Consider the following 13536-nt stretch of genomic DNA (forward strand, 5'->3'; position numbering starts at 1 on the left):
GACATTTGATACTTCTTTGTTTAAAAAAAAAGCATCTGAACTCGATCACAAGCAAATAAAGTGCAGACCCCTGAAAGATCATATACCAAAATGTGAGTCTCACCAAACAAGAATTGGAATTGAATGCTTGAATTCAACCAAAAAAATCAGACATTCAGAAGAAGAAACAGTTTAAAGAGAATAATTCCATTAGAAGAAAGTAAAAAAGCAATACATATATGGTACATGTAATCTACAATGAAGGGAGATGTAAGACAATCTTGTCTAATTGTGAGTTGCAACTCTTTTATTGTTTCTTCACATTGGTTTCTGTTGAAATGACTGGTCCTACAATATATGTATAATGTAATACATGTTCTCCGAATGGAGAGCTTCTCTCTTGTACAGTTACCTAGATATTCCACAAGAATCACTTTGTCTTGTATGCTCTATCTCTATGTTCTGTATACAGTACACTCAATACTTTCATTGTCATTTGATTTACCGTTCATTGAGCAATAAATCTTATTTCCGGCAGAGGATACACTGATGGGGAACCTTTGCGGTATTTTATTGACAGTCAAGCCGTCAAGACACTGCTTCTCATAGCTCATGAATGCACCTAGTGCCCCAAGAAAACCTTCATGCCGTAGAAACATTGCTTCAGCCTCACCTTTGGACCTGTAGCATAAAATTCAGAGAAGAAAGGAAGAAAATTAATTAAAAATCAAGGAAGATCGATGTTAGCAAAAGGGAAACTTATTAGAATGCACAGCTTCTAAGTAACAGGACCTGGTGTCTAAAGATGGAACTATGTATCAAGTGAAAAAGAAGATGGCCAGCTAGTCAACTTATTTCACTTTTTTATCACAAATTACTAAAGATAATCTTTTTTGTTTCTTGCAGACACAGGATAATTGTTAGGATTTCAGGGGAAGCAATTTTGTTCCTCCTTTGGTTAATAGAGGTTTGCAATTTTATCATTGTAATAATTACCTCTACAAGGTAAGCTTTCACATTTTAATTTTCATTGAAGATTCTGTGAGGATGAATTGAACTTCAGAGAATGAAATCATTTTCGACAATCAGCCTCAAGTGTTGAGAATTATCATTTGAGTTTCACAAAAGGGAAACATATAAATGGTTTATGACGAGGAGTGCAACTGAAAAATTAACACTTCAATAGTTACCAGAAATTAACAGCGACGGAAATAGTGTCCATAGTATAGGCATGACCCCGAATGAAAAAACCGGCAAAAAATATCCGCTTAAGGCCAAACCGAAGTGCATTCAAGTAAGATATCTGGACAAAAAAAAGATAAAAATGAAGCCAACAGAACAACAGTCAGTATTAATTATAAAGACACAACCATGATGCTTATAGCTACTAACATGAGAGAAATCATGAAAGCAAAGTTTCTTTTTCTTTGACCCAATAAAAAGTATAATCAAAGTACTGACAACCTAAAAGCTAGTCCTTGCAAAAAAAAATTATACACATAACTGAATCCTAAACAAACCAATGGTACCCAAGGAGTAGCAGAGTAACCATATAATCTGTAGCATCATTACTATTTAAGTTATTTTGAAGTTTAGTTATATTTCTCCTTTGGCCTGGATGAAGGTAGTGTTAATGGGTTTAGTCCAAGTGATGGACCCATGAGAGTCTAGTCTAGTTACCACTCAATTACTATGAGAATTACTGGTTCTGTTACGGTTACTGTCAGTAGCTATCAGGTATTGAGGATTGTATGATCTGGGAATCTCAAGTATATATGGAGAGCAGTAATGAATAAAGGCCATAGAGCATTAGACAAAACTCTTTCTCTCTTAGATCTTCTCTGTTTCTTCTCCTCCTCTCTGTTTTCCAAAGGCTCTTTTTCCTAAAAATCCAAAGATTTAGAAGTGAGCTGCATCATTGGTATTAGAGCTACATTCTGGCAAGATAGCCAAAGGAGTAACCACTAGGATGCAGAAGGAGATCACTCAGATCCAGCAGGAACTTTCTCGGATGCATTTGGAGGTTCAGCATCCCGAAAAGTCAAGCAGAATTGAAAAGGAAACAGTAATTCTCAGGGTAATGGAATTCTAACTAGACTCTCGTGGGTCCATCTCATGGACTAAACCCATCAGGACTACCTTCACCCAGACCCAAAAGAGAAATATCAACTAAATTAACTAACTGAGAATAGCTGAAATATTAATTCTGCAACAAAATCAATTAGGCAAAACAGAAATCTGGAATTCTCATCCATCAAATGAACTTGGAAAGATTGTGAAAGGTTAAACCAGGCATGAGAAGCAATATCTATCAACATTAAGGCCAAAATCCTTGTAATGATACAAATTTTCTATTTTAGTAGGCAAGCGTCAAGGTTAGCACTGTTTTAGGATAAACATTTGATTTACCATATGCAAGAAAACCATTACAGAAACTAACCTGACCAATATTATTTGAAATCATTCGAAGAAGGGAGCGGGAAATGTCTTCAGGTTTGTAATCTACCAGCCCTTTATTATCAGAAATGGCCTTGCCAAAGCTGGAAGCAATTGTTGTTGCAGAAAGACCGATCTGTCATTAATAAAACAATTGTAAAGCAGTTTATGATTACATGTCAAAAGGTCAAAGATGGTAATTTACGAACTCTTATTGTGTTGAATGAAACTGAGGCTATTTGATATGAAAACTCCAATTTACATGCATTGATATGGAGAATGGAAATTCTCCTAGTCTAAGTTAGAACAAAGAGATCTCCGTACCTTTGCATAGTCAGTTCCACCATAGATATCACCAACAAGCATATCTATAACTCTATTATTTCCCTGATGACTTAGCTCCAGTAACTCATCAAAACTGTGACAGTAAATTAATTGGTTACATAAAATAAAACACAGTATGGAAGGAAACTAAAGATTGCAGTAGTCAATGAGGACATAATTACTTCTTGCACTTTGTCAAAAGCCTTCCCAAACCCCAAAAGGTGCCACCTCCAAGGCTAGTTCCACTAACTCGCTCAAACTTGCCATCTCCATCCACCTATATACCCAAAAGATTGAAAATCAACGATATAAATATATATATTAAAAGCTTTAAATATTACCAAAGTAATGAAGATGACTAGAATACCTTTATCATGCTAACACCAGACCCGATGTTAACAAGAAGATAAGGATATAAATCATTAGGGTCTATCTGAGCAAATTCCTTCTGACCATCCAAGTATGTAAAAGCTTCTTGATGGACTGCCTATCAAAGAACAATATGAAAATAGATATTGAGCATGTCAATAATAAATAAATAAATAGCCAGAAGCTATGTGCTAACCGCTATAGAACAATGTCAAGGAATATGTAAATTAAAACTGTATTTTACTGCCAGACATTTTTTTGATAAAAATATTCCACAACCCTTAAGGAAAAGAAGGAAGGTTCACACCAACTTTCGGAGAATAACATGATTGTCAGTAAACGAATAGGCAAAAACTTCCAGATACAAACAAAACTCTTGCATTTCCAAAAACAAAGATGAGTGTGTTCTCTAAATTTAAACCTGAGAAGAAGAAAACTTCAAAATCACTTCCATTATAACTCGCCAAGACTCCGTAACAAGTCAAATATCATAAGAAAACCAACTAGAATAGTCTCATTGATAAAATAACCCTGCCATCAAATAGCAATGCTGATAACTTTCCATTCTCTCACTCACACTTAAGCTGCCCATAGCATCAGATTGTAAATATTTAACCAGTTAGGTAGACTACCTAAAGGCAAGAGACATAATGTTAAGTTTTCCATTTAAATCATATGATATGCTGTGTTGTTGAAAATATCATAATCATGTCAGACAGCCAAAATGAATACAATATATTTAACAAGCATGCATAAATTTCCAAGAAGTGAAATGGGGAAAAACATTAGCACACATATATTTGGCAGGAAAACAGAAAGGATTGGCTTCACGATAGTCAGACATGAAAAGACTACTTAGATTATAAGAGGATTTTATAAGATTTAAGACTCCAATTGGTGCAGACTCACAACATTTATGCAGTATTAGAAACCCACCTTAAGCAAAAAATTTGCACCAGTCACAAGGCACTCCATTTCATCTTCCTTGTCAAGACTGACACCGAGCTTTTCTTTGAAAAGGTCAGCAAATTTGTAGGCACCACCGCCTGTTGCCTGCAGACAGATATTAGCCATTTAAGGTATCTTTCTACTGCAAAACATCCTACCAAATATGACTGATACAAGCAGGTTGAAAGAAATAAGTGCTCAAAGCAGTAATAATTATAGCATTCGAAAAAAGTCAAAAACAAGAGAAAAATGAAAGAAAAGAACATAGATTACATGATTAGTAATAAATTTATCAATTATTAAGAATGAGTAGCTCCTATCAGATTATAAAGCAGAATATCTAGAAATGTTGCACTCCTCCCAAAACCAGAGAAATACCAAGAAAGTTTACCTTTATGAAGATCTTGTCACTGGAAGGGGCAGTGCAGTCATGGAAACCTGAATTAACAATCATTGATAAGAAAATAGGCTTAAGCAATGTCAGAATAAAATAAGCTTCAAAAGCATATTCAAGAAATTGCAACAAAACTGCAACTGTGGTTAACCAGGCCAGATGTCTTTCCTAAGTACTAACCACAGAAGAAAAAACAATGTCCAGTGACATGATAGTATTTTATTAGGGCAAAAAAAAGGATAAGGGGAGTATTAACCCCAAATAACATCATCCTAGCACAAGTAGGAATATCCCTGGATAAGAAAAGAAGATATGATTCCGATATTCAATGCCAGAATACGAGAAAAAACAAACAGGAGCACCTAAAAAATTTCTGGAGCAATATATTGTCAGTCATGCCATTATGCTTCAGAGCCCTTAAGCAAAAATCAAATTGCACACCATAGATATGGGTAGATGTTGAGAATTCAATTCAACATCTTTTCCATTCCGTAGTAAATACAGGTAGTAGATGAGTAAGGGCATCCTAGCACTTTCTAAACAGTGCATGATGCTGAAATATAGCTAGGGTAGGCTCATGGACAAGGCAAAGTTTAACAAATATAGGTGAAAATAACCTTAGCACTAAATGAGCTTAACTAATAACTTAATTAAGCAATCAATCCTCATTTAAACTCAAATAAGGTCTAGCGATCCCTGTTATTCATACTGTGTTTTAGAAGTTAAAAACACACTTCTCAAATATCAATTTAAGACTGCCAAAAATTAATGATATTCAAGGACAACTGCATCTAAAGAATGATGATAACAACAACCATCTTCTCCAAATTGTAGTTAAACTACAAGTAGTAGCCAACTAAGAACATCCAACCGCTCATCTAAACAGTGCATCAGGCTGAAATATAGCTAGGGTAAGCTCATGAACAAGCCAAATCTCAACCAAATATGTGTGAAACTGGAAATCACTTTCATTGTGCTAAATGAGCTTGCATATTAAGTTAAACTAAGCAACTGAATCCTCGTCTAAACTCAAATAAGATCTCACAACCCCTGTTATACAGGTTAGGACTGTCAGGTGGCTAATTACGCACTAATGTCGCTGGCAATCATACTAACTCTTAGAATTTAGGAAACACACTTCTAGAATGCAACCCAAAAACAGCCAAATGATATTAAAGGAAAACTCTAAGGAATAATTGTTACAAGAAGTAAAAGTAAACGTACCACCAAGGTGAAGTTTCATGGAGTGAATGAACTCTAAGCAATCATTTATCTTGCTAGTTTCAAACTTTGCGAAATGAAGTTTTCCTCCAAGAACAGGTCGGCTGTTATCACTTTCGGAACCAAGGCTTTCATTTTGGGATCTTAGCTCATCATCATCTCTACAATTATCATCATATCTACAGAAATACACCAATTTGATCAAAGAACCTGTCAACCAACATAGAAGATTGTAATAAGTTCTACTATCTCTGAAATGTAAATTGTTGGATACTCTAAATGGAGTGTGAAGTAAAGACACGAGTATAAATGCTTCAGTCCTTTCTTTTCAGTACATAAAAAAATATTGATTCGAACCCTCAGACCCCAAAGTTCAAACTCTCTTAATAACCGTTAGGCCGTCTTTCAGACAGTTAACTAAAGAAAACTACAAATCCTAACAAAGAATTAGGAAGGAAAAAAAACACACTAACTAGAAAATAGATAAAACTGGAAGCAAAGTAGGTTTGAAGGCACAAAAAGTAGCCCAATTCAACAAACCAAATAATAACAATAACAATAATAACACCGGGATTCAACACAGTACAAGCGAAAAAATCTAAATTGTGTGACAAATTAGCTCAAAACGGGGGCGGGGGGGGGAGAAGGAAATTGGAAGATCAAAGGATAGAAAACAAACCTCCAATGTCGAGAGCCAAATGAGAAATTTGAGATTGGGGCTGAGAATTTGGTTGGTTAGAAACATGGGCGAGATGATCCATTCTTTCCCTTTAATAATTTAGAGCTTAAAACCCAGAAAAGGAGAAAGAGAAAAAATAGAAGGAAGAGGTTTGGATCTCTTCTGGCCTGCGTCTAACCCATCTGCACGTCATTGGAAAGAGAATATAAAGAAAAGCAACAAGGGATTTGGTGGAATAATGAAATCCGTAATATTATTATACGTTCCATTCGTCAAAATCAAACGTGATTATTATGCCACCACTGGTGGCGTTGAATTGAATCATCAAGTTGAATTTTCTTTTTCTTGGGCCAAAAATGGGTAAGAAAACAATAATATGAGATATGATTAGTTGAATCTGCCAGTCAAACACCTTCATCTTTGACTCCCTTCATTCTTTCATCCATCGCCCTTCCCTGTCTTCTTGAGTTATTTTCGGATGTTTTTATCCTTTATTTTTATTAATATTTATTTAGAAGAAAATTCAAATAAACTCTTATTGTATTGTATATTTTCATTAAGTGGTATATCAGACAACTATTCACTGAATGAGCGATAAAATTTTCATATATAATTTTATCAACCCTAATTCAATCTTCCACAATTTAATTAATTGAATTGGTGTTAATTAATTAATGACATCAAACTTAATTAAGAGTGATTTTAATGTCAATGTTTGTTGACACCATAATGTTCTTTTTCTTCCAATTTTCCATGTTGACCCACAATTTCTTTTAAGATTTAACAATGTGTTTTATGCTTCTAAAAACAATATATTTTACACCTTTATAATTATTTCTACATCATTTAATTATATTTACAATATTATATATTTAATATTAAGATTAATTCTCTTATTTGATATTTAAATGATACGATTTGATAATAATAAAATAACCTTAAAAACTCTAATGTGTCTCTCTTTTTTTAATATTTATTTTTTAATATTTTATTATACTCTTATACGACACTTGTTAACCCCTTAACCTTGTAGAGCCTAAAAATTCTATTGGTAGTATACGAATATTATTACTAAAAACATATTATGTTAATTTTAAAGTGCAATTTTAAAAGATATAATCAAATTAATTAATTTCACATTAATAGACTATCTTATTAATTAATATTATTTTATTATTATCACATAATAATATTAATAAATTATTATTCAATGAGAATTTAATAATATAATTAATAATAAAGAGTATTCTCATCAATTTAAATTTTTTCCAAACTTATAGATTACAAATAAATTTTATTTATATACTTTATGTTTTAGTGTGACATTTAAAATCATTAGATCCATTTAAGTTTGAAATTTTAAATATGTAAAATTGAAATACCGGTTAATTTATTGGTTTATCACACTTAACTGCTATAATTGATTCGATATTATTTAAGTAAAATTCAATAATGTACAACATTATAAAAATATGTTACAATTTGTCAGCAGTCACTGAAAGAGGAAAAAAAATTGTCAGTTACATTCAACGATGTACAACATTATAAAAATTTGGCAATCTAGTCAGTCCGACAAGTGTAAGTCTAATATGAGTGGGTTAAGTTTTGAATTAACTTTATCAAAGAATTATTTTAAGAAAAATTAACGTTAGTAATTAATTATTTTAAAAAATTATTTTTAATTTTTTATATTTTAAAAGTTAAAATACATATGACACTTTGTAAAAAATTATATTACAATCCGATCTATATACTTGTGGACACCACCTTAATTCTAATCTTTAATTTCAGTATTCTTACTTTTGACCTTAGTACATCGTGAGACAGTCATTGTCAACTGGTGAATGAAAAGGATGGTGGGTTGGCTGATGGGTATCAGGTGTTGGGGTCGGTTGTGAAATAGGGGTTAAAAGGACAAGGAAATGACAGTGGTTAGGGATTTAGAAAAGAAAAGAAATTAGTTGTTGTTACTGTTAGGGATTACAACTTAAAAATTGGGGGAGTCGGGAGGAAAAGAAAAGAAAGGATAGCATGGTATCTGGGCTAGGCTAAAAAAAGCTTATTCAAGGCTTAATTCGTTTAGAAAATGGGTCTTATTTTTTATTTAAGTCTATTTTTCGAGTCTATATTTTTGTTCAAATTCTCCAATTTTTCTGGCAAGCCTTCGGGCTTGGTCGGTGGCCCAGTCCATGGTTAGGTTTACAAAAGATGGCTTTGAAATTAAATTAATTTTTAGATTATTATTTAATTGATTATAATTAAATAATTAAAGGTCAAAGTGAGAATTAAATTAATTAGTCATCATAGTTTTATTGAAGAGGACAATTAAAAATATTTCTCATATATTTTAATATAATAAAGTTATTATAACTTTAAAAGAATTAGAATTGAGTTGAGAAAATAACTTAATTAGATTAATTAATTAATATTTTGAAAAATAAAAATAGTTATCAAGTTGGATAAATTATAAGTATTGGTTAAAAGTATGAATAAAATATAAAATTGTACTAGTACACAAGACAGACCTAAAAACTCATCTCTTATGAGGGGCGATAAACCCTAATCTCAATAAGGATTTTCGCTGCCCCTAGGATTTCTCAAGTAAGGAAACTGTATTTTTTATTAAAATATTATTATTTAGTTACTTTTTTGTTAAAGTAAAATTATTGCACCTTTTTCCCTATAAATAGGAACTATGGGATGAGCTTTTGACATACCAATTAAATTTTGGTACATTGTTAGAAAATAATGATATTTTATTTATAAGAATAAATTCGATTTTCTAAAAAGTTCAAAAATTTTCGATTCTCATAGAAATAAATTAACTTTCTCACTTAAAGTTAATTAAAATTTTTCATTTTGTGCATTTGATTCATGTTATTTGAGCCCACACTCAAAGCAAATCGTGATTCGAAGATAACAAAGAAAATCATTTTGTAGAAAGCCAATAAACAACTTAAACTTTCTCGCACAAAACACATGTAATAATTCAGATAAATTTATTACTATAAATATCTTAATGCTCGATTTTAAGAAAAAAATTAACCTTTCATTGTGTAACGTACACTCTTTTCTAAACCGACTTTTTAACACTTCGACCATATTAAATATACGAGATTTGTTTATCCTTGTCAGAACAATTCAAGATTCATATAAGGTGAACATTGATTTTGAAAATTATTTATTTAATATAGTTTTGAAAACTTAAATTTGAATTTGAATTTTAAATTTTAAGTTCATGATTTACAACTCATATAAAATTATTGTTTAATTTTAGATTTGAATTTCAATTAGTTTTAAGCTTTAAAAATATTTTTAAATAAATTGTTTATATATTATTAGTGGAAAATAATATAACAATGATAATATATATCAAATTAACCTCAAGCTCAAGCTTTAAAACTCAATTTTAACTTAAAGATTTGAATTTAAATCACTTTTAAAAAATTAAAATTAATAAATATAAAATATTCTAAAAATAAGAAAAACATTATTTGGGTTTCATCCTTAGTAACTAATTATAAAAATTATTTGACTTGCGGATTTTCTTCTCTAAAATCTATAAAATATTATACAAAGTTTTCATTACTCTTATTGAGATGAACCCAAAAAAACAAAGCAAATACATGTAAACACTATAACATGACCACAAAACAATGCAAACTAAATCCATACACCTAGCCTGATAATGCAATAATCCAAGCTAAATCCAACTAATTCTATACCAAATAAAACACATCATCAATCCTCTTATCATCAAATAAAGATTTCAACAAATACAACTGTTTTGGATTATCCTTCATCAACCTTTTAACTATTTCGAGTAAAGCATGTTATCTTTTAAACAACCTCATGTATCACTTCATTAGTCTTTCTTGATTTTTCTTCATTGCCGCTATAAATAAACTATCATTCAGTGATGGCTAAAAATAAAAGATTTGTCCCTATAGTTCAAAAAATCTATATTGACCATCAAAAGGTTATTTTGATGAAAACTAACCGTTGTTACATGTAACATCAGTATACCCATTTATCGTGGAATATTATGATTGTCAAAATAGATTTAAAAGTCTACATCGAGGTGTGAGGACCATTAAAATAGTAACTGTCGATATAGATATTGTCTAGTGCATATACCAACCAGTTTTATCATTGGTATAGGTTTCGAGTGTTAAATAAATAGTTAGTACATTGTTATATGATAGAGTGATAGATTTCTGTACAATTTTCGTGGATAAAGAGGTGTGTTACATTTTTATTTATTTATTTTGCCAACGGTAGATAATTGCATTCATCGACAAATACTTTTTATACTATTAATGAAAATATATAATTAAAATCACTGATACAAATTAAGGGGAAAATGTATTATAATTTATTAAATTATGCATCATAAAGTCTCAAATATAATAAATTTCACAAAATTAAGATGGAACCACAAATTCAAGCCAACTAAACTTGATGAGATCTCCATACTCCTTTCCCCTTGTATATCAAGCAACTATTAATTAGTTTCCCTGTATAAAACACAGCAAGTTTACTCATGCAAAATAGATTTGCAAAGTTATTTTCCCTAAAAAAAACTAACAATTAGACAACACCGAAAATTGCAAAGATGATAAATCTATTTACCTATTTATGTACGAAGGTTGCAATTTACAAGCGCTCAAGTGTTTGATACAAAACATTTAAATTAACGTACAAAAGAATTTCATGTGATGACATGATGGTTAAGGATGCTTATCACTTTTCCCAATCTGTTCCCGTCAAGCTCGATGTTTCGGCATTCTTACAGCATTGGGGCTTCAGATGTCGAAATTCAACATATTCTTTTCCGAACAACAAATGTGACTAATGCAACTCGAATTCAAATTAACTAGAATAATTATGGAACCCTAATATGGGATTATTAGTATTTTGCTAAGTATGCTTGTTGCAATATGAAGTTTATTCATTCAAGTGTTATTTATGTTTTATGCTTGTTGTAACGGCCTAATTTTCAGGGGTGTCGGAAATGGTGATTTGAGATCACTAAATTCGACAAATAAGATTGAACAAGATAGTAATTTAATATTTATGAGTCAAGTAAGAATTTAGAAGAATTTGTGAAATGGTGAAATTAGTGAATTAAAAGAATTTATTAGGTCAAACGGGTCAAAAATGAGGTATCGAGACCTCAAAGTTGAAAATCGAGCTATAAATATTTTTATAAATATTTATGGAGTGTCATTGAGTTAGTATTAAAGTTTCAGTTAGAAAATTTTAACGTTTGGATGGCTAATTAATTGAAAAGGATTAAATTGAAAATAGCACAAAATTTGTTAAATTGTGAGTAAATAGCTTAAGTATTTAAAAGATGGATTTAAAGAGCAATTAGACCCAAAGGTTAATGGCTGGACGGTTTGGGTATGAAATAAGCAAGAAAACAATGTGAACAAGGGCAAAATTGGAAATAGATAAAAGTTAATAGTTAAATAATGATGTAATTGAAAAATCTAGACATTTTCTTCATAATTTCTCAGCCAAAACGCCATAGAAGGTCTGGAGAAAGCTGGTTTTCATATTTTTACATCATGTGAGTCTAATTCTTGCTTTTTCTTGATAATTTTTATGTTTTTATGACTTTTACAATTAGGTCCACTTGTAGAATTCATTAGTTTTTGATTTTATGGGTGAAATTGGAAGTTACCCTGGATGGATAAGAGAATTTTATGATGAATTATTATGAAATTTAAGTTCTAATTTCATATTAAGGTGGTTTTATTAAGTGATTTTGATAGGAAATGATATTTAGGACCTAATTGTGAAAAAGTTGTGAATTGAAGGTTGCTGTTGAAATTCAGAATATAAAAGGTATTGAAATAGTTTATAATGATAAAATAAAGTGTTAATTGAGAAAAATTAGTTCAATTGATGGGTGAATTGAGTAGGGACTAAATTGTGAAAATCAGAAATTTTGGGGTAAAAGTGCAATTTCGAAATTTGAACAGCATAAATTGTGAAGTGAAATAGAAATCAAATAAATGCTAATGAGTAGAAATATTTTATATTATAGATCAAGAATCCAAAGAAGAACGAGGAAAAGAAAAAGTTGCGGAATAGTCCCAAAATTTCAATATCTTCTACAAATTAGCCGGGTAAGTTCATATGGTTGAAATTAGATGTTTATTTGTGAATGATTGAAGTATATAATGTGTTATTATATACGAATTTGTTGTGGGATTGTGTAGATTTTGTTAATGAAAGAATAAATGTGGAAATGCAAATTAGGAAAAACGCAGGATTGAGTACGTTCGTATCGTGACGTGTGATGAATTGACGGATAAGACCATGGTTGTTCCATGGCAAAGTGTGAAATGTAGGTATGGTATCATCCATACTGAGTTGTGAAATGTAGGTATGGTATTATCAAATCCATACTGAGTTAAGAAATGTAGGTATGGCATTTCCCATACCGAGTTGAAAAATGTAGGTATGGTATTTCAATGAGGAAAACCATACTGAGTTGTGAATCGTGGCATTGAGCAACGACGTACTCAATTTCGTAAGCCGTTTCCTAATTTGATTATAAGAAATAAAAGAGAAGTGATCCAAATGGAAGAGATTGAGTAGTTATTCTTGTTGAGCTCAACTATGTGAATTATTATAACAATGGTTGTGAATCGCAGGAAACTTTAGTAAGTGTTTTGGTATTGTTTGGAAATATTATGTTTGGTAAGCATTACTTTTAACCTATGAACTTACTAAGCTTCAATAAGCTTACTTGTGTGTGTTTAATATTTTTATGTAGATTGACTTGAAGTGAAGTGGGTAGATCGGATCAACACAACAAAGCACACTATCCAGATCAATTCCGGTAGCTTTTGTTTTATGTTTGAAGATTTATATGGCATGTATAGTGTAACACCCCGAACCCGAGACCGTCGCCGGAGTCGAACGCGAGGTGTTAACAGACTTCAACCCACTTATTGACAATTTTCAGACAAGCTGCCAATCTGAGTACTAGTCGCTCCAAAATTCATAACTTGAGTTTTACAACTCGAAAATCAGTTCCGTAAATTTTTCCTGAAACTAGACTCATATGTCCATCTACATATTTTTTCTAGAATTTTGGTCGAGCCAATTAGTACAGTTTATTAGTTAAAGTCTCGCCTGTTGTAGGGATCGACTACACTGACCTTTGTGC

The 13536-nt window shown here is 31.3% G+C and overlaps 1 protein-coding gene across 2 annotated transcripts; it reads right to left on the reverse strand.

Annotated features, from left to right (window-relative positions):
* Positions 1-170: 170 nt before the first annotated feature.
* Positions 171-6854, reverse strand: LOC108479590 (pantothenate kinase 1). Of its 2 annotated transcripts, XM_017782293.2 has the most exons (11): positions 6763-6830; positions 6351-6532; positions 5675-5881; positions 4448-4494; positions 4045-4161; positions 3107-3226; positions 2922-3016; positions 2740-2833; positions 2420-2551; positions 1170-1282; positions 171-660 (listed from the first exon to the last, which is right to left on the reverse strand). In XM_017782293.2, the coding sequence occupies exons 2-11, from the start codon at positions 6430-6432 to the stop codon at positions 435-437; spliced, it is 1233 nt and encodes a 410-aa protein (XP_017637782.1). In that variant the 5' UTR covers positions 6433-6532; positions 6763-6830; the 3' UTR covers positions 171-434. The 2 variants fall into 2 exon arrangements, with proteins under 2 accessions (XP_017637782.1, XP_052879002.1); XM_053023042.1 differs by having other exon boundaries at positions 5675-5850; positions 6351-6854.
* Between the last annotated feature and the right edge of the window lie 6682 nt (positions 6855-13536).

The sequence above is a fragment of the Gossypium arboreum genome, chromosome 12, assembly GCF_025698485.1.
Source record: "Gossypium arboreum isolate Shixiya-1 chromosome 12, ASM2569848v2, whole genome shotgun sequence".
NCBI classification, from domain to species: Eukaryota; Viridiplantae; Streptophyta; class Magnoliopsida; order Malvales; family Malvaceae; genus Gossypium; species Gossypium arboreum.